Genomic DNA, 25,659 nt, shown 5'->3' on the forward strand with positions numbered 1-25,659 from the left:
TGAGTATCAAACACCAATTATTTTAAAGCAATTGGGTACTTTAGCGTATAAGTGTTAAGAATATTACATTAACCAATCCTAGCAGATATTGAGACAGGATGGTACTTTGAACAATCCAAAGTCTAAGCAAATGCCCAATTTCTACATGGCTTCAGGAAAAATAAAAAAAAAATGTTGCTTCAGAATTTTTCAACAAAAGATCAATGGCATGCCCCAATAATAGATGCTGGCTATTTCTTGGTCTAGAGACCACTCTTGCGGATGAAACTGAGCCTGTACGTTTGTATGTTTGCTATGCTGAGTAAGTATGTTGCTTAAGAGTGATTGAGCCGCGATTGCCCATTCCCATATTAGAACAGTCTCCTTGAATAGAATTAAGGAACCCAATCCTCCTTATGTAAAACATGACTCCTTGATTTTCCGTGTGTATCGGTTCTCTTTCTGCAAGTAGATCTGACAGGTTACTTGTGTTGACCACTGGCCTTGAGTTTTGTAATGAAGAGGGTGAGCATCAGCTAATGCTGAGGTGCTCCCTCATCTAAGATCCCTATTCTCAGCCACCAAGAAAATGTTTCCTTTCATGGAGGATGAGGAGAATATTGATGGAAAGCAGCTGGTAGATCTGCAACTAATGAGCTTTCAGACCCCACTGCAAATGTTGCATGTGTAGCTGGGTGTGGGAAACTACATCAATGGCTGCCATGTGGCCCAAGATGATTAGAAGTCTGTGTACCATAGTTGATGTCTGACATTTCAATTGTAAAGCAAGGAGGCAGACATTTTGCTCTGACTTGTGGAAGAAAAGCTTGAGACTGAGTGGAATCTATCCTTGCCTCTATAAACTGTAGAATCTGCATTGGTTTTAGTATTTCTAGTATTTCTTGTAATCAGGCAGCCCAAATTTTCCAGACATTGTATTGTGTTCTGAAGGTCTGCTTGTAGCGCTTCCAGGTTTGGAGAAACTATGAGCCAGTCTTTCAGATAGGAAAAAATTTGAATCCTGTTTTAGAGATGGGCCACAGCCATCGCGAAGCATGTCATGAAGATTCTCGGGACACAGGAGAGTCCAAAGGGGAGTACTTTGTATTGTTAGTGAGTGAATTCTATCTGGAAGCAGAGGTACTGCCAGTAAGAAGAATGGATCGGAATGTGTGCATATGCATCTTCTAGAAAGAGCACATCCAATTGTTTTGTTGAACGAAGGGCAATATTGATTTGAGAGTTTTGTTGAAAGACCAAAAGGTATAAGATGAGATGGATACCTCCTGAGCATTTTGGAATGAGGAAACATTGGGAATAAAAATCCATATTGATGTGATCTTTTAGGAAGAGTCACATGACTTTCTATGCTAAACAGTTTCTCTGCCTTCAGCTGTAAGATGGGAATTTGAGAGGTGGGGCAAGATGGGGGACCTAATGAAATCCAAGTGTTAACCATATATATTCTGCAAGACCTACTAGGCTGTTTGAGACCATGCTGAGTAACTGCTTATTCTGCTCTGTCAGAAGTGGTTAGCTGTGGCTTGATGGACCTAAAACATTTTGCTGTGATTTTAGAGCTGTCACCTAAGGTCTTGACAGCCTCTTGATTGCATTTGCTGTCTACATCTGAGATCAAATTGGAAGACTATTGTGTGTACTAAGGCTTCCACTGTAAGTAATACAATTTATATGAAATTTACTGATCCGTAGGCAATGCTTTGGACTGCACCGCTACATTTTGCTCTAATCTGGGCGATTTACCCTAAGCTAGTCTCCAAAGAGGTTGCTCCCCCCAGCCATGGCAGATAGGCTGGCTTTTCATACATCTGATTGCGCTGGCTCCCAACCATGCTACTTGACTAGCTGCGATGGATACTGCAGATGTATGAGATCTCTAAACACTTCATAAACTGATTGGAGCAAGTGTCAAGTCCTTCCTCCAAATCATGGAACGGTTACAGTGTTATTTGCTCTCCGGTTTCAGACTGAACAAAAGGCTTTCGTATAAGTATTGCACCATATAAAATTGGTGCTATTTAATACGAGAGGTCAGCATTGAACTTTGTAATACCTTTTGACCAACATCTAAGATCTTGTTATTCTTCCCTGGTGGAGTGCTGGAATGAAGTCTGGTTTTCTTTGCCTTCATGGTGGATTCCACTACAAAAGCATGAGGCAAGTGGATGATTCTGTATCCAGGTAACATTGAGACTTAACTTGAAGTCCAGTTTTCTAGCAACCTGTAGGTTGGAATATAGGGACTCCCATGATTTTAATAAGACAGAGTCCAAAACACATGAGAGGGTAAAGCTGATGGTGTGTCTAGAATCTTTAAGATACCAAATATTTCCATGCATGGGTCAGGTATCAGATAGGTGGTTCCCATTTTCTCCACAAATCTAAAGTGAGGTCTTGAAGGTGGGGGGGGGGGGGGGGGCAGGTCCTTAGGGATGTCATGTGGAAAAGCTGGAGATGGAGCAAGATATCGCTCCAGTTGCAGAGAAGCAAGTGACTATCCTCTACTTAAGTAGATGGCCCATGAAGGTTCCATGGTAAAGAGTCCTGCAGACTGACATACCTCGGTGACTCATGCTGACGCTGACCCCGTTGGTTCACATTCTGGAATGCTTGAAGGGAATTCAGGTGGTTGCACCTGTGGGTACACAGAAGTGATTTCTGATAATAGAAATTTGATCCATTGACTGTTGATTGGAGATAAAGGAGGTCCCTTGACCACTTCAGTGGTCTGGTGAGATGGGGTGCCTCCTGCTTCTAGGTTGTGGAACAGCGGCCAAAGCAATATCCAAAACAGGGGAACGAGGGAGGATAGTTCAAGGGTCCTTCCCACTGAGATTTGTCCCTTGGGAAGAGTTCCTGAAGATTATATTCCCTCTGCTTTCTAAGTGACTCCAAGGAGAGATCAGAGGATACCCTCATGCCACTCTGGGATGAGCCAGATGAGATCAGTGTGGCCTTGGAGGAGACAACCATAGCTTTGCAGACAAGTTGTGCAGCACTGGCTCTACATCTGTTAGGACATCTGCCTGGGGTGACAGTTTCTCTTTGAAAACTCATGGGATGTTGAAGCTACTAAAACTGGAGGACAATTCTTTGTAGCTTCGCTAACCATCTACATTGTATCCTTTTGCGTCAAAGCAGATCTGGCAGCATGCTGCATTGTATGCTTCGGCCTGGAATGTAAGATGCATTGTTCAACAGTGAGATGCGCTATGTGCTCACTGCCACGATGCTGGCTTTGGAGCATCGTGCTTCGTGAGACTGCAGCTTTGTGTCAAGGCTATCGCTTCAGGTTGCAGTGACAGAGGCTTTTGATGTATTGTGACAATATGGAGGGTAATACCAAAGGCACACCTGTTTTATGCACCTCCAAAGGAGATGCTGAAATTTTACTCTTAGTTGGAGATAGTGGTTCAGTTTGCTTAGGGGTTTTCAATTTTAACTTTGAAGGCCCTGTGGGTCTGTGATAGATTGTACATATATTACCTGACTTTGTACAATGGCTCTTATATGCAGATATTTGGACACAAGGATATGACAGAATTTAGAGCAAATATATATTTAATATTTCATATCCTTGGGAGATACTGCCAGGCTTTCAAAGGGAAAAGCACTTCAGCTTGTCTCCGCATTTGTTAGTCAGGGCTAAGTTTTTATAGATAAAAACAGAGATCCATGGTCCCAGCACTGTTTGCCCTGGTGCTGAGTTTTTAGATCTGGTGATGGCTGTATGGACCATTAGGGAGAGGGAGGATAACTGCTCAATGCAGATGACAAAGCTACCACCTGTACTCAGGAAATTTTCTGGGCCCTCTGATGTTGGGCCGTGGAGACACGCAGCTGTAGTCCTGGCAAGCAGCCTGGTCGTGGTCTGGGCCCAGACAAATATAGCAATAATTGTGTCCATCTGTTATGGACAATGTTTGTGCTGGCAGGATTTAAAGCCAGGAAATTTGACAAAAACACTGAAAAGTGCTGTTTTTGGGATCATTAAAAAAAATGTTTAAATTGAGGAAAGGAGAGAAAAGCTCTACATGTCTGTGCCTTGGCAAGGGGAAGAAAATATTAAGGAGACTCCGCTCAAGTCAATTGTGCGGGAACTGCCACTCATGAGCAGAGCATTAAGCTCTATTGCTTGGGAGAAGGTTCCGCACAATGCACGGTCTAATGTTTTCATTGAAGACAGCATGGCTAATTCAGCCTGCTTACTGACAGAAAAGAGGGACACCAGAATCTCTAATGAATAAAAAATTTAAAATGAAAATTTACAAAGGTGGTGGGGTCAAAATATATGAAGAACCTAAGGCATTAAGAAAATGAGGCTAGAAGACAAGTACTGAAGAAAAAAGCCTGCTTTAAAAACAAACAAAAAAAAAACTTGCTGCACCAGCAGTATGCTAGTAGGGTAGTAGGAAGTTCCATGATTAAGCAGTAAAGACTTAACTTCAGTCTTTCTGGTAGAGACCATCATGCTTGGTGTGGTTTTTCAGAGAATGGTTTTAAAAGGGCAGTGTGAGCTAAGATTAGTTACAGAAGCCAGAGGAGCACAGCCCATGTTCTAATGCCACTAGGTATATAAACAATGTGAACATTTTTGCATCACAAGTCAACTATTTAATAACTGTCTTGACAAACCTGACTCTTAAACACAGCCAATCCAAAAAGCTATCAGTTACTACCAGTATAACTGGCACTCTTTTCCAGTAAACATGCCTACAATTTTTTCAATAAAGGAATCTGGCAGATTCAGTTCAGGCACCCAAATTCAAAGCAAGCCAAACTTAAGAATGAGCTGAAGGCTTTCATATAATCAAAGATGCAGTATGTATACATTTTAAAGCATTGACCTTAGCAGTAGCATGTAAAAGATTAAATCAGGGTCTTGAGGGTAGGATGAAAGTTGCTAGCTTTTTCAATCTGGCAAGCAGGCCCCAGTTTTGAGATTTCCCTTTAATTTCCTTCTGTTGAAATCTGTTTACTTTGGAAGTTAGTTATAAAAGGATACATGTTTCAATGTTGGCTCCAGAAATATAGCTATTAACATCAAAATTAATCCTAATGAATTTGCCCTGTAGAGAAAAACAAAATTTAAGTGAGACTGCAAGTCACACGACAACATTCACCCAATTAGCATAGAATATCTTGCAAATATTTGGGGAACAAGACAAGAACACAACCGTTTTTATATCACCCTGTACATTTCACACTGATCTGACCAAAGTTAGCAGCTTTGAAAAAAAAAAGAATTACAGCTATATCTTTTTTTTTTAAGACCTATTTTAAAAGCTGGAAGGTAGCACTAAGTTGTGACTTTTTGGTGTATTGTGGCCCTAAACTATTTCATCCAAAAAGGACATACAATATAAATAAATATAAATATAAAGGCAGGGGAGAAGAAAAAAACTGATACCTCACGCATATCCAGCATAGCTCCCTGCTTCAAAGGCAGGGGAGAAGATAAACCACCAATAAGGGCTGTATAACATAATCTGGGTAAAAACAAATAAGCATGGGTGTAGCTTGCTTATTGCGGCGGTTACTACCCCTACTACCTCTAACTAATCAAGCTAGATATTTCACTTGGATGCAGCTCCATCACCGCTCTCTACATTAATGGTGGGGGTGGAAGGGAAATAGAACCAAGAGCTAAGAGAAACAGATAAGTATGAGAGAAAAAATGAGGGAAGCTTGCTGGGCGGACTGGATGGGCCATTTGGTCTTCTTCTGCCGTCATTTCTATGTTTCTATGTTTCTATAAAAGCAATGCACAGGAGAGAACGCTCATATTTTCAACAGTCCTATAATTAGAACACTAATGGAAGGTTAGATTTTAAGGGGCCAGCTTAGTTGGTCAGTAGCAACACTACTACCACACAAGAAACCAAAGTTTGATTCCTGGTTCAGCCAGGGCAGGAGATGCTATGGTGGAAGCATTCACTGGTTCAGGAAAGCATGTCATAATGAGAACACAGAGGTCAAGTTTACAGGGTTTCTCAAAGGCCCTGGTAAATGGACCGTAGCTAAGGACAGTCAACTGCCGTGACGACAAACTGGGAAGAGAAGATGGGTAAAATCCCCTGGTAACTGCAAATGAAAATTTGTCTTGCCAGATACTTATCTGTATTTTTACTTGATCTAGAAATCATGGGATGAGGAAAATACTTTTAAAAAAATCCTTGAGTGGGGGGGGAGGTTTGAAGAAAAAAAGGTTTGGTTTCCTTTGGGAAGTATCATGTCAAGTTAGACAAGTAGTCATTTGATAAATTTGTTTAGGAAGGATAGTTTAACAGAAAAAGAGGATAGAGAAGGAAGATAAGAATGACAGGCATTGTGAACTATATTGTAAAGGGACTATGGCACTTCATTTACATGGCAGTGGTTTACAGACCAACTCAGATGAACAAACTGGACAGCTTCTGCTGAAGACAGCCAAAAAGGTGGGGGAAAACCCGTTGGGAGATTTCAACTTGCCAGATGAGGAATGAGCGAGAATCCATCAGACTACTAGAAGCAGAGACCCTAGATTCCCTTCAAGAGGCTCACCTCAGATATAGTGATGGAAAGCATGAGGGAAAAGGCAATACAGGACCTGGTACTTCCAAATGGAGACAGTGTCTTAAGTTCTAGGTAGGCAACCACCTTAGCTGATGTAGTTTGATATAGCAACCAAGACAAAAGTCATACAAAGCTAAAAGTCCTGATTTCAAAAATACAAACTTTGGTATAATGAGGGAAGTACCTTAATGAGGCACTGAGGGTGTGAGGTGGTGGGTGAAGAGGAACAATGAGCTAAAAGCAGCAATGGCAAGAGCAACAGATGTGTATGTTTGTCAGGAAAGTGAACACAAGGAAAAGGAAAATGAAAATAGTATGATTTTCCAAGTAGGCTGCTGAAAGAGCAAGTTTGCTTACTGTAAACTATGTTTTCCATAGGTAGATTAGCCATGCTGTCTGGGTAAGTCTTCCATGCCACTAAGTGGGGGAGCTCTAACAGACCGATTCAGTAAAGTCCGCGGGAGAGCGTGCACAGGCCACTCGCCTGTGCACGCGATGCAATATTTAAATTAGGTCTGGCGGTAGAAACAGGCAAAAGGAGGCGCTAGGGACACTAGTGCTTCCCTAGCGCCTCCTTTTGGCCCGGAGTGGCGGCTGTCAGCGGGTTTGACAGCCGACACAATTTTGCCGGCGTCTTCAAGCCCGCCGACAGCTACGGGTTCGGAAACCGGACGCCGGCAAAATTGAGCGTCCGGTTTTCAACCCGACAGCCGCCGGCCGACTTCAAATTTCTTTTTTTTTCCCCCTACTTTTTTCACTTTTTACCCTTCAGGACCTCCAACTTAATATCGCCATGATATTAAGTAAGAGGGTGCACAGAAAAGCAGTTTTTACTGCTTTTCTGTGCACTTTCCCGGTGCCTGAAGAAATTAGCGCCTACCTTTGGGTAGGTGCTAATTTCTGAAAGTAAAATGTGCAGCTTGGCTGCACATTTTACTTACTGAATCGCACGGGCATACCTAATAGGGCCATCAACATGCATTTGCATGTGGAGGGCGCTATTAGGTTTGGCGGGTTGGACGTGCGTTTTCCGCCCCTTACTGAATAAGGGGTAAGGGAAAACGCGCGTCCAATGACAGGTTAACAGTGCGCTGTACTGTATTGGCCTGATAGTCTGGTAAAGTCTTTCAGCTAGGTGCTCCCTCTTGTATCTTCCCACCTCTGCCTGAGGCTCCTCACTCTGTATCAAAGTATGTATGTCAGAACTGTTTGGGGAGGTGGGCGGGTCAGCATGGCTAATTCATCTATCTACAGAAAACACCATTTATGGCAAGCAAACTTGCTCTTTTCATGTAGATAAACAGTTGAATTAGTCATGCTGTCCTGGACTCCCCAGCTGACACTGGGCAGTTGATGTGATGTAGTTTATCTTGCACAATATGGGATGTTTTGGTGGACAGTTCCCATGAAGGCTGTTTATGTGAGGAACATGTGTTCTTCTGTAGGATAGTCCGTCCCATGAGTGCATCATCTGCAGCTTGTCTGTCTAAACAGTAATGGGATATGAAAGTATGTAGCGATGACCACGTTGCCACTTTACAGATGTCAATGAGAGGTATTTCATGGAGGTGGGCAACTGAAGCTGCCATCGTGCACACAGCTTTTGCGATAGCAAACTGTATACTGTATACAGTTTGCTATCCAAGTAGATAAAGTTCTTTGTCACTGAACGTCCTTGCGCGTTTGGGTTGAACGAAAAATGGTTGTGAGGGTCTGTTGGGTGAATGGGTGTGCTGTTTGTAGTAGGCAAGCGCACGCTTACAGTATAGAGTATGGAGTTCTCTCAGTCGTTTGCATGAGGTTTTGGATGGAAGGTGGTAAGGTGATGGTCTGGTTAACATGGAAACTGGCAATCACCTTTGGTAGAAAATTAGGGTGAGCACGTAAGGTCACTGTCATGGTGAAATTACAGATAAGGCAGGTAGTGAATTAAGGCTTGAAGTTCACTAACCCATCTTGCTGAAGTTAAAGCAGTCAGGAAAAGCACCTTCCATGAGAGGTATCTAAGGTGACAAGTGTCTAATGGTTCAAATGGTGGTAGCATCAGTTCGAGGATTATATTAATATCCCATGGCACCGGTGGTTTCTTTAATGGTGGACGTAGGCATAACACTCCCTTTATGAACCTGGATACAAGAGAATGACATGAAAGATTCTCCATTTAGGGGATTGTGGTAAGCTGCTATAGCACTTAAGTGAACCGAGTGAGGAGGTGGTGAGGCCCTCAGTGTAGAGAAGAGGGAGATAGGTGAGAAGGTGCTCTGGTGGACAAGTTAGTGGGTCCATACCCATTGAGCACCAGAAGTGTAGCACGACCACTTTCTTTGGTAGTTTAAGTCTGGTCGAAGGTTCAAGGACAGAAATGTCTTCGAGAAGGAGAAATGTCTAAGCTCCGGTACACGATCCTTTCAATCTCCATGCTGTGAGGTGTAGAGAAGCGAAGAGGATGTAGTAGTGACCTGCTGCCCTGGGTAAGAAGTTGAGGGCTGCTGCCTAGGGGAATTGGGTTGTGGATTGACAGCTGTTGTAGGTAAGCTGTACCATGGTTGTCTTGGCCATACTGGCACGATTAGGATCAGATCCGCCTGGTCTTCGATGCATCTCTGGATCGTGCGAGAGATGAGTGGTATCTGAGGGAACCAACTTATGAGGAAAGCGTCTGGAGTGAGCCTAAGTGGGCTTGGGTAAACAGCAGAAGTTCTCCAGTTCCTGTTGCTTTCGGTTGCAAAGAGGTCGATGGAAGTAAGGCCCCAAATGGAGAATATGTGCTGTGCAACATTTCGATCTAGTTCCCATTCATGGGGATGAAATATTCTGCTGAGTTTGTCTGCTCTGGAATTGATGACCCTGGGCAGATAAGTTACTTGAAGAGAGATGGATCTGTGGTGAGCCCAATCCAGTATCTGAACTGCTTCCTTGCAGAGGTTCCAAGAACTGGACCCTCCTTTGTTTATGTAGAACATTGTAACTTGGTTATGTGAATCTCTATTTTTTCCCATAGGGCGTTTTCGAAGGCTCGAAGGGTTTTTGACTGCTTTGAGTTCCAGAAGCGGAATGTGCAATGTGTGTTCATATGTGGTCCATAGACCCTGTGTTTGTAACTGGTCTAGGTGAGCTCCCCATCCCTTCGGAGATGTGTCTGTGGTGAGTATTATGTGATGTCGAAGGGGTTGTAGTGGTGAGCCCACTAGTCGCATCGATGGGAGCAGCCATGATTGCAGGTCTTTGTTCATACTGTTGATTAGGAGACCTAGATTGTCTAGGCAAGAAATAATTCAAAGCAGATTGTCTTAGGAGAGTCTGAGTGCTACTAGGAGCCAATCATCTCGATAGGGAAATATCTGCACCCCCTGATGAAGGTTTGCCACTGCTACTGCCAGACATTTGGTGAATACCCTGGGGGCAGAGGAAAGGCCGAATGGAAGAACCTTGTATGAAATTATGGGTAAGGCAGTTTCTGAATGCATTTGTTCTGGAGAAGAATATTTAGTTCCTGTAGAATAGGTCCTCTGTGTGATGTTTGAGGAACTAAGTGCAGGAGGGTTGGGAGGGATGAGAAATGGAGAGTAACCTTGCTCTATTGTCAGGACCCATCGATCTGAAGTGATGTGGTCCCAGGCTGGAAGTAAATTGGACAACCTGCTCCCCACTGGAAGTGTCTGACTGTGGCAGCATGAGTTAAAAACCCAGCTGGGTTTTTGCAGTTGAGGGTCAGCTTGTTAACATGGCTGACTAGGGGCTCTGGAACGTTTGTGTGGTGGTTGGTGCTGATAAGGCTGTTGCCTCGATGGTTGATAGGATTGAGGCTTGTAGTATGGGTAAGGTTTATAGGTTTGGAAAGTGGTTCTTAATGGAGTAGAAGAATATTGACACCGGGATGTGGATGGTTGGTGAGGGGACGTGAGCAAAAGGATTGTCTTCTGCTCCTTAAGCTTTGTCACTGTCAGTGAACTTATCCCCAAATAAGTTTTCCGAACAGCATGGCAGGTTTGCTAACTTATCGTGAACATCCCTTATTGTACTGGAACGGAGCTATGCCAGTCTTGCTGTTATGGCATTAGCCAAAGTTTTGGAAGAGACATGAAACCTTTCGTAAATAGACTGTAGCAGATGTCTTAGACCTTCCTCTAGGTTGTGGTATTGTGGAGGCAAACTTGTGTCCTGGAAGCCCTGTTTGAGATGTGGCTTCAGCGCTTGCAAATCTTTGAAGAGAGATTGCGCGATATAAAGCTGGTGGTTTTGTACACGGGCATTCAGCATCCCAGATTGAAATGACTTTTTTGCAAAGTCATGAAGTGTTCTCTCTGGTCGGTGGTGACTTTGGAGTCTCAATTTATGAGCCTTCTGCATTGCAGATTCTACTACTGATTGATGTGGGAGCTGTACTGTTGAATGGAAGGGGGAATCCTTTATTCGATATTTTAGGTCTATTTTGTGTGATGTTTGAGGAATGGATAGCGGGATATCCCATGACTTCTCCAATGTGGTCAAAACGGAATGTTGCAGTAGTGCCACCGGTTCATTAGGAGCATCAAAAATCTTGAGAATACCCAACATCTCCTGATGTAGGATCAGGGACTCTCCTTGCTCCACATTGAGCATCTGACCCACCTTTTCTATGAACTGAGAATACATAAGATCCTCTAGAGGAGAAGAGAGGGCTCAGGGGGAACCTCCACCAGATCAGACTGGTAGCCCGATGAATTTGATGAGGAATCAGTCTGAAATATCCTCAACTGGTGAGGAAGGTGAGGTTGGTAGGTCTTTTAGTGCTGGACCCAGTAGTGCGGGGTCCTCTGGAACTGTCTGACATAGGAGGCGAGTGCTGAGGTGGCAGACTAGATTATTCCACAGATTGTAAGAATTGACTCAATATTAATTATCTGTGACATAGCTTGGTTAGCTAGTCCCGATGAAGATGGCTGTGGGTCTGTAATGGGTGGTAGAGCAGACCGGAGTATGTCTGCCTGTGTACATTTTTTGCTTGGTACTTTTTCTGTAGGTGGGATAACCAGTGGCACTGTTGAGGACGACCAGGGGCAAGGGTGCCCATGGAGGTCAGAGAAACACTTGATAGCACACCAGGTGATGTTGAAGCGGTGCCTGACAGACTAAGATCAGATTCAATAACCAGAAGAGGTGAAAACTTTGGGACTTTTACAACCTGGGGCATAGGAGCCTGATGGTCTGGACTTCAATTCTTGAGGTTTGGCAGCTCGTTGACGCTGTGCTCATGGGGACATGTGTCCAGTCTGCACAATTTGCCTGGTCATGTAGTGGACCCAAGCATATATAGCAAAAAATGTGGCCATCGGTGGTAGACATTATCTTACTGCAGGTACAAAACTTGAATCCTGGATGAGGCATGTCACTGAAGTTGTCCTACTAGTGATTTAAACTTTTTTTTTTTTTTTTTAGCTTTTTTTCTCACAGAAGAGCTCCGTGTGCTGTCGTTCGGAAAGAAACTGAGGAGCCTCAGGCAGAAGTGGGAAGATAGAAGAGGGAGCACCTAGCTGAAAGACTACCAGACTTAGAGAGCTCTGCCACCTAGTAGCATGGAAGACATACCCAGACATCATGGCTAAATTCAGCTGCTTATCTACATGAAAATGAAGAGATTGAATATTCTTTCCTAGATTTTTTTCTTCTTTTAATAAAGCTGAAAGTAAGGCATCTGGATGGCTAATGTTCGAGAACAAGCACGAACACTAATGTAAGATGAAAAAAAATATTTTCAGGTTTTGTGTAAAAGGAATGCCAGGTGGTATTGACAGGAGCAATGTGTGGAAAGGGACAAGGAAAAAGCAGAAATGCTTCTGTTTGGTTTTCACTGAAGAAAGGGTTTGATAAGGACAGCTTAGTAGTTAAGGGTATAAGGGATAGCACTAAAAGCGACACCATATATAGAATACGAAACTATCAAAACCAAAAGTGGATAAAAGCAATTGAGCTGGATGAGATATCCTAGGATATTAAACTGATTGTCAGGTCTACTCAAGGACCTGTTCAATAGGTTTCTTTGGAGACTGGCATGGCTTTGCTAAACTGAAAGGCAGATATGGTCCCTCATAAAAGGGATAACAGATTGGAAGCTACAGGCCAGATAGCCTTACCTCAATGGTGGGAAAATTGATGGTGGCTGTACTAAAGGAAATAGGACTACCTACAATCCAGTGGATTGCAGGATCTAAGGCAGCATGGTTTTACCAGAGGCATTGGGTGACTAGAAAGTTAGAACAAGGAAATGTGCTGGATATGGTTTACATGGATTTCAGCAAAAGCTTCCAATACTATCCTTCACAGGAGAAACTCAGCAGCCTAGAGGTGGGTCCCAAGATAGAAGGCTGACTAGAAACCTGGTGGACTGAAGATAGTGGCAAATGGAATTCACTGATAATAGTGACTACTGGAGTGCCTCCAGGATTGGTCTTGGACTGGTTCTGTTCAATATCTAATAGACTAATCAAACCACAATTAGAGCCTCTGGCAACCCAATAGAAATATCAGAAAAAATAAAGGAGTGGGACAAAAAAGATTAGACATGTCAGCAGCAAATCAAAAACTAAGGGAAAGATGTCAGCAAGCCTATTTATGTCCAAAAATAGACCGCCCAGTCAGTTTGATCATTCCCCTTAAGATTCAGCAAGAGAACTTTTTAAAAGACTTATTTTTAAGCATGTAAAATAGTCACAACAGTGCCGATAGTAAACCTAGAAAAAGCCCAACACAGCCAGTGTTTTGCTAAGTAAGCTTCTTTGGGGCAAAATCATTCCATAAGAAAATCTGAAAAATCATTCATAAAGCAATATCACAAATGAACAAAAAGTTATCTGCAAGCCAGATTGTACCACTATCAAAGGTCTCCGTAATGCAATAAGGGGAAACAAAGTGCAACCTATGACTTAAGACATAACTGATGACATGAACTGCACTCTGATGGCACCTCACCTGAAAGAAAGGAGAAATTACTTACCTGATAATTTTGTTTTCCTTAGTGTAGACAGATGGACTCAGGACCAATGGATATAGTGTATTCCTGAGAGATGGGAGACGAGTAAGATTTCAAAGCTGACGTCAGCCTACATATACCTGTGCAGCATGCTTAGCTCTTCAGTATTCTCCTCGAAAAGCAATTGTGGATATATGTGTGCTTTAATAATTTGATTAACTTTAACTAGGACTGGTTCAACTGATTTCCAAACTGGAGACTGCCAGTGCACTCAACTGGATAACGCCGTCACCCAGCAACTATGAGTGTCTTGAACTAGGGGGTAATACCTGGCTTACCTGTGCTTGTCTTATTCTCGGGGGTTTTCACCCGAGGTTTCTGGATTCTGGGGCAGTCCTGGGCAGGATGCAGAGTCCATCTGTCTACATTAAGGAAAACGAAATAAAGTAAATAATTTCTCCATTTCTTAGCGTGTAGCAGATGGACTCAGGACCAATGGGATGTACAAAAGCTACTCCCGAACAGGGCAGGAGGCTGCCCTTGGCCCACTTAGTACTGCCCTTGCAAATGTTGTGTCCTCCCGGGCCTGGACATCCAAGCAGTTGAACCTGGAGAAAGTGTGTATGGAGGACCACGTCGCCACCATCTTGGTTTCTACCCAGGACACTGCCTGGGCCCTTGTAGAATGGGCCTTGACTTGTAGAGGTGGAAGCTTCCCTGCCACTATGTAGGCCGCCTTGATTATTTCTTTCATCCAGCAGGTTATAGTTGCCCGCAAGGCCGCTTCTCCCCGTTTCTTTCCACTGTGAAGGACGAATATGTGGTCCATCTTTTGCACAGATTCTGATCTTTCCAGGTATTGGACTAGGAATCTGTCGCGACATTTAGATGAAGACGATGCGAGTCTTCTGAATCCTTGTGTTCATCTGGAGATGGTAGAGAGATGGTTTGGTAGAAAGGAGGGGGACAGTGCATAGCTGTATCAAATCCCGGTGTGAATCTGAGGAACGGTTCCCTACAGGATAGCGCCTGAAGCTTGGAGATGCGACGGGCTGAACATATTGCCACTAGGAATGCAGTCTTCAGGGTCAGGAGCTGTAGTGACAGACTGCACGCATTGGTCTGAAGGAAGTCTAGTACTAGATTGAGATTCCATAGGGGTACCGGCCACTTTAAGGGTGGTCTGATTTGTTTGACCCCTCTCAGGAAGTGGGAAACATCTGGATGGGTTGATGGACTGATGCCGTCCACCTTGGCTCTGAAGCAGGCCAGCTGAACCTTGAGGGAGTTGAGGGACCACCCCTTGTTCAAGCCGTCCTGCAGAAATTCCAGGATCTTGGGAATTTTGACAGTCTGCAGAAGGATCTCGCGGTCCTCACACCAGGCTTCAAATACTCTCCATATTCGTATGTAAGCTAGCAATGTGGCAAATTTGAATGTTCAGAGCAAGGTGTCAATCACTGCCTTAGAGTATCCGCTTTTCTTCAGGAGAGTCCTCTCAAGGGCCAGACTAAGAGAAGAGAGTCTGGTTTTCGTGGAGGATCGGTCCTTGCCGGAGAAGGTCCCTGTGTGGAGGTAGGCACAGAGGGTTCCCCGCAAGTCTTTGCATGTCTGCGTACCATAGCTTTCTTGGCTAGTCCGGGGCCACTAGAAGTACTAGTCCCCTGTGGTGTTCTCTTGCGGGTGATCCTGCCCAGTAGTGGCCATGGGGGAAGGCATACAGCAGGGCTTCCTGTGGCCAGGTCTGGACAAAGGCAATTCCCTGGGATTGCGGTTCTCGTCTGCAGCTGAACAACTTAGGAAGTTGAGCATTGGACCAGGTTGCTAGTAGATCCATGGCTGGGGTTTCCCAGTTTACTATCAACTTGGAAGGCTGTGGTCGACAGCATCCATTCCCCTGGGTCTAGAATCTTGCTGTTGAGGTAGTCTGCAGAGATGTTGTCTTTTCCCACGATGTGTGAGGCTGAGATGCCTTGCAGGTTTTTTCTACCCACACCATGAGGGGTTCTATCTCCAGGGACACCTGTTGGCTTCTGGTTCCTCCCTGGCGGTTGATGTAGGCAATTGTAGTGGTGTTGTCAGACATAACAGACTCGACCTAGAGTCTGTGGCTGAATCGTAGACAGGCTAGTCTGACTGCTCGGGCTTCCAGTCTGTTTATGTTCCACCCCACTTCTTCCTTGTCCCATTGTCCCTGGGCTGTCAGTTCCTGACAGTGAGCTCCCCCACCCTCACAGGCTCGCATCCATGGTGAGCAAGATCCAGTTCAGTGGGGATAGTTTTACTCCCTTGCTCAGATGGTCCTCTTGTAACCACCATTGGAGCTGGGTTTGAACCTCTGCTGGTAGCTGAAGGTGAATGGAATAGTTCTGGGACATCGGGTTCCATGACAGTAGGGAATGTTGTAGTGGGCGCATGTGGGCCCTTGCCCATGGAACAACTTCCAGGGTTGATGTCATGAGACAGAGGACTTTGAGGTAGTCCCATACCTTGGGGCGAGCATAGTTCAGTTTTCGTAGCTGGCCCAGTTTCCTTTTCCACGGAGGGGGAAGGACAACCTTGTCTTGTTTGTCGAACCAGACTCCCAGGTACTCTAGTGATTGGGAGGGCTGCAGGCAGCTCTTGGCTGTATGGATGACCCACCCGAGATTCTGCAATGGAGATTCTTGACTGGTGGTCTGGTGACTTTCCTCTGGAGATTTTGCCCTGATTAGCCAATTGCCCAGGTAAGGGTGAACGAGGATTCCTTCTTTCCTCAGTGTTGCTGCCTCTACCACCATGATCTTGGTGAAGGTCCGAGGGGCGGTAGCTAGTCTGAAGGATAGGTCCCGGAACTGGAAATGATGGTCCAGTATCTCAAAGTGTAGGAAGTGCTGATGGTTGTGATGGACCAGAATGTGGAGATAGGCTTCAGATAGATCCAGTGAAGTCAGGAATTCTCCCGGATGTACTGCCTTTATGACTGAGCGTAGGGTTTCCATGCGGAAGTGTGGTGCCCTCAGGTAACAATTGACTGTCTTGAGGTCCAGGATGGGCCAGAACATTCCTTCCTTCTTGGGAAGGATAAAATAGATTGAATAGTGACCAGTATTTTATTGGTGCATGGGCACTGGGGTTATCGCCTTTAGGCTGAGTAGTTCTGTCAGTGTGGTTTCCACTGCCATCCTCTTGGAGAGGGAGTGGCACGGTGATCTCACAAATTTGCCTGGAGGGATGCTGTGGAAGTCCAGATAGTATCCCTCTCAAATGATGGTTAGGACCCACTTGTCTGACGTTATCTCGACCCATCTTTGGTAGAAGAGGGTAAGTCTGCCCCCTATGACTTCTTCCTGTGGATGGGTCTGCTGATTCTCATTGTGGGGTGTGGCCAGAGCCTGTGCCTGCTCCCCTCTTGTGTCTGTTCCAAAAGAACTGGGCCCTGCCTGTGGGGCAAGGTGCTTGGTAGTATGTGTTCTTGTATGGTCTGGAGTGCTGGGTTCCCCTGTCCTTTTTCGGAGGAGGAGCACTGGTTTCTTTTGTTCCTGTCCTCCGGTAGACTAGGTTCTGGAGATTCGCCCCATTGGTTGGCTAACTTCTCCAGTTCGCTTCCGAACAGGAGGGATCCTTTAAAAGGCGTGAGGTTCATGAGGTTCGCTTTGGAGGTACTGTAGGCTGACCAATTTCAGAGCCATAGTTGTCTTCTGGCTGCCATTATGGAGGAGACACCCCTGGCTGAGGTGTGCACTAGGTCTGAGGATGCATCCATGAGGAAGGACATCGCCGGTTCTAATGTTTCAGCAGACGTGGTTGCATCTCTAGAGAGAAGCAAGCAAGTGTTACTATGGCGCAGCAGGAAGCGATTTTCAGGGTCATTGCTGCTACAAAGAACTGTTTAAGGATGGCTTCCTGTCTGTCCTGGGCATCCTTGAGTGCCAGTCCTCCGACCGGGATGGTCGTGCGCTTAAGAGATTGCACAGTCCATGGCATCCACTTTTGGAAACCGTAGGAGTTCCTTAGCCGTGGGTTCCAGGGGGTATAGGGCTTCTAAGGCCCGTCCCTCCTTTGAAGCTGGTCTCTGGGGCATTCCATGTCAATCAGTTGTGTACGGCATGCAACATTGAGAAATAGCATGAGGGTTGATGGAGGGACACCAAGACGGGGTTAGTCTTTGGTTCTGCTGTGGTACCTGTGCCTGGAATGGCCAGCGTCTTCAGGGTCAGACACAAGAGCTGGTAACTCGTCTTTGAAGAATCTCAGCATGGGTCGGTATGGTTCCATCCCTGGAGGGATTTCCCCTTCCTACAGGGAGTCAGTCTCGTCCCCAAAGGTGTCTAATCCCCTGTAGGGAGGCTCTTGCCTAGGTGGGGCACGTCTCAAGATGTCCAAGGTGTGCTTGGAAGGTCTTTTGCTTCTGGAGGAGACTGGGGCTGTATCACAGGCAGTACCGATTGCGCTTGGACAAAGGTTTGCAGCCCTTTGAAAAATTCCACCCAGGAAAAGGTCCCTGGGTCCATATTGAATCCAGGTGGGGTTATGGTGGAGGCCCCCCGAGGTGCCTTCCTGTGTAGGCACAGAGTCGGATATGCAGAGGTCCAGGGTGCTATCATTAGTGGAACTGGATCCCTCTCTATTGGCCGTGGAGGGCCTTGCTTAGGTTCCCCTGGAGCCTCTGCACTGCTGGCATAGGGTGGAGGCCACTTCAGGTTGCACAGCTCTCAGGTGGCAGGCTGGGCAGAGGGCTTGTCCCTTGGCCTTCTTGGCTGGTGGTGCCATGATTTGTGCGCGTGGAGTGACTCAAAGCTTGTCTATGTGCGATGGCATGCGTGCCAGGAGGCTTAGTTGTGTGCAGGATGCACGAGATGTGCGTGCAGTCAACAACTTTGTGCACCTAGCTGAGATGCTAGCTGAGATGTGCATGCTATGTACCCGGTGGTATTTGTGTGCTCGGGCCTTTTGTGCGGGCTGTTATGCGCCCAGCACAGTTAAGCATGTTGCTGTTCGCAAGGCACAGATGTGTGTGCCGCTGTGCGCCCGGCTCACTACTGTGCGTACGGCTCAGTTGTGCGGACAATACAGCGGTCAATGGAGGGAATGGCACAGACAACCATGCGGGCAAGACGGCGACCCCCCCCCCCCGAGGGTCTCCATGTATGTGGACCCTCGCACTGGATCAGGGTCTAGCTCGGACGGAGCTGCTCGGCCCGATTAACAGATGCTGGAAGGGACGATCTGTGCAGTTATTCGAGCCTCTGAGACCGGAGACTTAGAAGATATTTCTACCTTACCTGGTCTCAGCGTTTCCCGGTCTTGTGCCAGGCGGTCTCCGGCTGCAGGGGGAGAGGGAATTACCTTCACTGCCACTCTCGATCCTGCACCCGCTGCCTCTCAGCCACTCTGGGGGCTAAGTCCATGCCAGGAGCTGGCTACTGGACAGAGGCTTACCTCTAAGGGATCTCGGAAATCACCTCAGGAATTCGACTGGGGAGGGACCCTTAGGTATCACCGCAGGAGAGCGGAGTTCATCTTCTTGAAGTAAATTCTCTGTTTTAAAATTGCTAGCACTATTTTAGTGTGTAGAAGTATCCCTATCTGCTTTAGGAGATGGAGAAATACTGAAGAGCTAAGCATGCTGCATGGGTATATGTAGGCTGACATCAGCTTTGAAATCTGACTCAGTCTCCCATCTATCAGGAGTATACTATATACCCATTGGTCCTGAGCCATACAACCGACATGCTAGGAAAAGGGGAATTAGTGAAGTCAAAACTGACATGGTTAATGCATCAACCTAAGAGCACACTTAAATCCATATCAGAATTAAGACCCCCAGGAATGACTGCTTTTATTGTATCCAATGCTGCTCCAATCGCAACTCTTAAATTCGGATCACTTCCACACCTATCAGCGGTGAGGAAACTGATGACAAAGTCATTAAAATAGTGACATTCCTCATCACAATGAGCAACCAATAGTGCGGTAGTGTGATGAGCCAGGCTGGACAAACTATCACCCTAATTTTAACCATATGATTGGTTTTCCTGACATATCTTCCTGCAGGGACTTTCAATTAAATAGATGACCACCGACAATGAGCAAGTAGTTACATGTTTGATCCTTATGGTGTATTAGAAAGCAGTTACCAATGACATATGCATAGAAATTTGACATACAGAACAATTCCCACAGGGATCATGAAAGTTGTGTGAAACATGACTGGTCTGTATGATCGGAAAAATCAGAATGGACCAACAAATCTCACAAGTTGCTTCCTCAAGTATATGCAGTCTGTGGAACTTTTGAAAACACTAACTTGTAAAATGCACCAGTTGTGCAAAATAGAAGCCCAGAGCTCATGAACCTGGGGAGAAAATGGTAAGACATGTTCTGCAAGACTATTCCTCTTGAGTGCATGGGAGAAGCCATTCAAGATGACTAAACCGAGCTTTCAGAAAGGCCCTGAGCATACATGATTTTGGATCATCAACACTACCGCACCAGGGTTGCTCATTGTGATGAGGAACGCCACCGTTTTGACGACTTGCGTTTGTGTCATCGATCACCTCACCGTCGACTGGTGTAGAGGCGATCTGAATTTAAGACACTTGCAGCTGGAGCAGTGTTTGCTACAATAAATTAAAAGCAGTCACTCCTGGGGGTCCTTATGAAACCTAGAACAAAGCCCATATCATCTGGACTATTGTGACTATTTTACATGCTTAAAAACTTTAAAAGTTTTTTGCTGAATCTTCAGGTGAATGAATTGACTGGGCGGTCCATTTTTTCAACACACTGATTGATCAAGAGAAAAGTGTTAGCAAGTATTTTTGATTTGCTGCTAACCACATCAGTTTAAGTTTTAGTTACCCTCTTTTTTCTGTTCAATATCTCACGTCAGAGGTATTAGAAGAAAATAAAGCCTTTTAGTGGTTGACAGATAACAGTAGACAATTAAAGAAAGCTTAGGAAGTGGACAAATTTGACAGTTAAGATTCAATGCCAAATTGCTGAGCCATGCACTATGGATGCAGAAATCTACAGAAGTACCATGTAATACGTGGTGAAGAGCTGATGTTCACTGATCAGGACACACCTTACGGTGATATGATAGTCTCAAGATAGCTTAACAGTGCGATAAGGTGGTGCCCAAAAGATATGCTAAGTTGCATATCTTTTGGGCACCACCCCCCAGTAGGGGGACAAAATATGACAAAAATGCCTCTTTACAGGTCTGTATTCAGTTCTGGAAGAAGGAAAGAGGCTAGAGAATACAGAGAAAGGCAACCAAAATGGTGTGGTTTTATCTCAAGATCTATGAGATGAGACTGAAGGTCCTCAATATGTATATCCTAAAGGAGAGGATATGATAGACATTTGAAAGTTAAGCAGCAAAGCTTTTTCAATGGAAAGGAAATTCTAGAACTAGAGATATGAAGCTCAAAGGAGGTAGATAAGTTGATTAAAAAATCATTTTTCATGGAGAGGTGGTAGATGCCTGAATGCCCTCCCACAGGTTATGTAAGACCAAAACAGTAAAAAGGAATTTATTTATTTTTTAAGTGTGGTATTAGAGGATGCTTTGTGGCAAGAGAATGACAATGAAGCACTGGAATTACCTGAACAGCAGTTACAACTTAAAACAGTGATGTACTCCACTGGGCTTCCTAGAAGATATGGGGTAATCTGCACATAGCAGGAGTTATAACCCTAATGAGAAAAAGGGATGGGAGTGGTGTATGGTTGCATGAACATTTACACAAAGGATGGGCAGACTGGATGAGCTATTTTGTTCTGTCATCCTTCATATGGAAATGTGCAGAACTAGGCATCTAGATTCAGTTGAGCAAGGAAACTGCTGTTTAGTCAGTGAGATGTCAGTTACAACTCATGCGATTACAGCAGTATATTGTAATAACTGTACCAGGAATCTTTACATTTAATAACAGACCAAACACAGGCAAAAAAGTTCATGCATTCAAAAACTAATCGATTTGATAGAATATTGTTTACACTAGTTTTCCTGTAGTTGCATTCATCATAACATTGCTAGTCATTTTTCAAAATATATGCAAACTTGTCTATGTAATTTTAAAATGCAGTTCTGAAATATATCCAATAGGGTACAATTTGATTTATCACAGGCTAATGAAAGTATCCCTCAACCATTTGTTTTTTTTAATCAGAAAGCCAAATCCTCTAAGTCTGCCCAATTACTTCCACAATCAAAGAAACCTGTACTCTGTGCAATATCCAAGTACACATACAAGTAGTTGGAAATTTAAGATGCATAGTGTAAATCATTCTTACAGTTTCCCAAATTGCCCCCCCCCCCCCCCCCCCCCCCACAATTCCACTGAGCTCTGAAGAGCTGCCATGATTACATCTGTCAAATTGACAACATTTACTATTTATAAACATTTGACATACTGCCTTTACCAAGTGAGTCTCAAATGGATTACAGTCAAATTAAATCCTAGAGTTCAAAACATTTTTTCTATTTATATTTTGCCTTTCAGGCACTTCAAAGCACATTACATTCAGGTACAAGGGAAAGAGAAATAGATATGGAGGAAAAGAGAATTGGTCTGATAGGACTAGAAGGCCCTAGCACAGAAGGCAGCACCTAGTGAAGGGAAGCAAGTAGTTTGACTCAGTAATCAGTGATAATGGGAATTATGTTGCTGGCTTTTTCCAAATCTTAGTTGTGGAATCTAGATGATGGCTTGGCTGAATAACCAAGCTTTGGCTTTTTTTCCTGAAGGTAAGGTAACATGTCTCAAGGCATAGGGTAGCTGTATATTGTTCCATAGTTCTGAGGCAAAGCAGCTAAATATAGAGTCTTGTACAGGTTAACTTGCAGAAGCCAGCAGAGAAGTTATAAGGGCCACTGGGAGGATCGAAGTTCTCTTAGAGTATAGAATGGGAGTTGGGAGGCCAGGTCATTCATACAAAGACAAAGCCACATCTGAGCACTAGTCTCATCTGATCCTTGGTTCCCCTTCAATATTAGGAAGTAGCTATGTTACCAAGAATCCCAAAGTAAGTATCAAATGTGTTTGATAAGAATAAGTGAACTTCTGAAATACTGTACAATTCATACAAGTTTTTTTAAATGTTCACCTCTGATTCCAAATCCTACTCTTGATGGCACTGCAACTTTGCTGCTCATTTACATTTTTAATATACACATTTTTTGGATATATATCACAAAAATCCTTAATTGTAATACCAAGGGTGCATGGCAAGTTATTGGCTTTAAAATACTCACAAATCTTGAAGAGTTGTCATTCTTCACAGTTTTTGCATTACCAAAGGCCTCAAGGATAGGGTTAGCTTGAAGTAGTTGTCGTTCTAGTTCTCCCTAAATAAAAAGCAAACAAAATGAAGAGGGAGAATTGTATAAAGATTAAACTCAAAAACTCTTAAATTGAGGACTGTCAAGTGACAATGCAAAAGACTGAAATCGCCTATTTACTCAGAAGCAGGTACAGCAGCAGTAGTGTAAGCTTTCTACACCTGCACTGCTCCACAAAAAACTTGACCATGCTCTGGAAAGCAAAGCTCTACTGGTAAGAGGTAGCTTATGCAAATTTGCTCTCTTGAGACAGCCAACTAGAGTGATCATTGACAATTATGCTGACTTCCATGGAAATATGGATCACTATGTACCATGAAAAGAAAACAATGCAGAGACCAAACTATGTGAGTCTTGGTACCACTTGACCAAGAATACATTTAAACTGATGAGATCCATGAAAATATGCAGATATGTAAGGTGTGAAAATTAAGCTTTCATATGAACTGCCAACTCAAATATCCTTTTGAAAAACCATACAGCAATTATTCCACAGTGAAAGTCTAAGGTAAAGTTAGGGTTGTGTACTTCCAGAACAGTTATACTCCAAAATCAACTGCATGCAACCCCCTGAGCTCTAGTCTTTCACAATGTAATATGTGAAAGTATAGATGTTACCTCAATTACAGGATAACATTAATATAGGATTTATAGTACTGATACACAAGACAGCAGGACTCATTTATTGAACTTAATATACCATTTGTAATTGGAAGAATCTAAGCAGTTCACATACAAGCTACATACATTATAAAACAAAAATCACAATATGGAACATGGACAGAACAGCAGGACAACTTGTAGCAGTTGTAAAGAAAAAGAGCATATAAAAAAAAAAGGTAGTTCAGCCATGCAGCATTCATAAACCAAACCAAAAAGGGCACATCTAAAGTGGAGCCAGAATTGGTTCTGCAGCTGTAGGACTTTGTACCATTTGGTAGTCAAATAGGCAAGGCTAGTCCAATGCCCTCTTAACCATAGTTTGTGCTTAACTGGGTTACATTAGTGAAAAAGTTAGTTGACAGATTAATAGAAAGGAATTGAAGTAACTGACTAGACTGGTTCAGCATTAGTTGGGGTAAGAGCAGCAGCTTTTAGCTCCTTACTCCCTGTCAGATGATGTCATTTCCTTACAAGTCCCGGTTCAATTGACTTGCTCAGCAATTAAATGAAAAGATACATACAAAAACCTGCACCATAATCAGGAACCCTGAAGACTGAGCCAGTCTAGCATACCGTAGGAACAAAAGGTGTTTCCCAGATCTATTCTGTTCTTACCTCAGACTGAACTATACAGGACTTACTACATAAGTCCCTTTTCTAGGAAAGGCTGACCACAGCCTGAAAAATCCTGCTTCAAAATTCCTGAATGGTAAAGGTTTCATTACCTCAGGCTTAGCTAATTTGGTTGCTCTAAGAAAAGTCCTGTTGAGCATAAGACCTTTTCCTCAAAAGATGAGGTAATTATTGCAATCTTAAAGCTTTAAGGCTCTAGTTTGTCTAACAATTTCAAAATATATTTAACAGCTTTGGTTGCAGAAATACTGTCATGACAGCCAAAATCAATTTTTCCAATTACAGTAGCAAGTACTCCTGGTAGGAGGTAGCTCTAGAGCTACCTCCTACTTGCTCTTTCAATACCTAATATTCAAGTTAAAGGCCAAAATGTTTAGCTAAACTCAGTCAAGAGATAGCCATGTGGATCTTTGTACATTTGGCCCTTTTGAGGGCAGATTCAACAATGACACTGGTGTGGCATCTGGGGCTTGTCACATCCTTTAACTGCCAAGACAAACTATGTCCATCTACTTTTAGAGATTCTGCAAGTGTTTCCCCATTCTTTTACATACATTCTAGAAAAGAGGATTCACAGGTTGTCAATTTTTTTAAACAGGTATTTAGGTACTGGAGGAAACCATGTAAATGAGTTCTCTTTTCACCTCAAAGAATGACCATGAGCAAAACCTGGGAAGTGACTGAAGTGGGCACACTGAGCAAAAAGGGATTCAAACCATTAACATTACCATTAAGGGTAAATGCATAAAGAAAAATGCTCAGAGCATCAGGATTCTTCAGATTTAGTTTTCTGATTAAACTGGTTCCATCTGCTTCTGGATCAATGGGCCAGATCTCAGAACAGATCTTCCTAGGATCAAGGCCAGGGAAGAAACCAGAATATTTCATCACTATCTCAAACTTCAGAATGTCAAGGCCCTATATTGGCATTACCACATTTGGCATAAAAAGGAAAATAAACAGGTGGCTCAGTCAATGCATCCATCAGGAGTCAAGGTACCAGAAGCTGAAACCTCAATGTTGAGTATTAGCAAAGTTCTCCACTCCAATGGCAATAAACTAATGAAGAATAGGAAGACCAACCTATTTAATCACACATCATAAAATCCAAAAATGAAAGGTAGCCAGATTCTATGAATTCAAAATCCAAAAGCTGTAAAGGGAAAATTGTATAGAAGTTATATGGAATCAAACTGGACTTTTGAGCAGTATAAAACTTCACACAACCCTCATACCTGTTTGCCAGCTTTTGAAGTTTCCTATTTAACAAGTTTGGTTTTTTTTACCTACAAAAAGTTACATCACCCAAGAGAGCTCAACACACCAGTGTTTCACACAAAATGCTACCTCAGAGGACCTGCATCAAAACAAATGTCTGTAAAAAAATACCAACTTAAAGTTAATACAGATTACATGATTTCACAAACCAATATTCAATTTCGAGGCCAAAAAGGTTTAGCCTTTGTTTGTGTGATCAGGTGTGTTCCCTTATATATAGTTTGACAAGTCAGGATTTCTTTCATGGACA

At 43.8% G+C, this 25,659-nt stretch overlaps 1 protein-coding gene across 2 annotated transcripts in view; it reads right to left on the minus strand.

Moving 5' to 3' along the window:
• MYH9 (myosin heavy chain 9) overlaps window positions 1-25,659 on the minus strand; it is a 419,875-nt gene that overhangs the window by 234,538 nt on the left and 159,678 nt on the right. For both annotated transcript variants that reach the window (XM_029590410.1, XM_029590411.1), the window contains exons 6-7: window positions 22,749-22,841; window positions 5,006-5,069 (exon numbers count right to left, since the gene is read on the minus strand). In XM_029590410.1, coding sequence (XP_029446270.1) covers window positions 5,006-5,069; window positions 22,749-22,841 — 157 coding nt within the window. The remainder of the gene's footprint in view (window positions 1-5,005; window positions 5,070-22,748; window positions 22,842-25,659) is intronic.

This window comes from Rhinatrema bivittatum, chromosome 2 (assembly GCF_901001135.1).
Source record: "Rhinatrema bivittatum chromosome 2, aRhiBiv1.1, whole genome shotgun sequence".
Lineage (NCBI taxonomy): Eukaryota > Metazoa > Chordata > Amphibia > Gymnophiona > Rhinatrematidae > Rhinatrema > Rhinatrema bivittatum.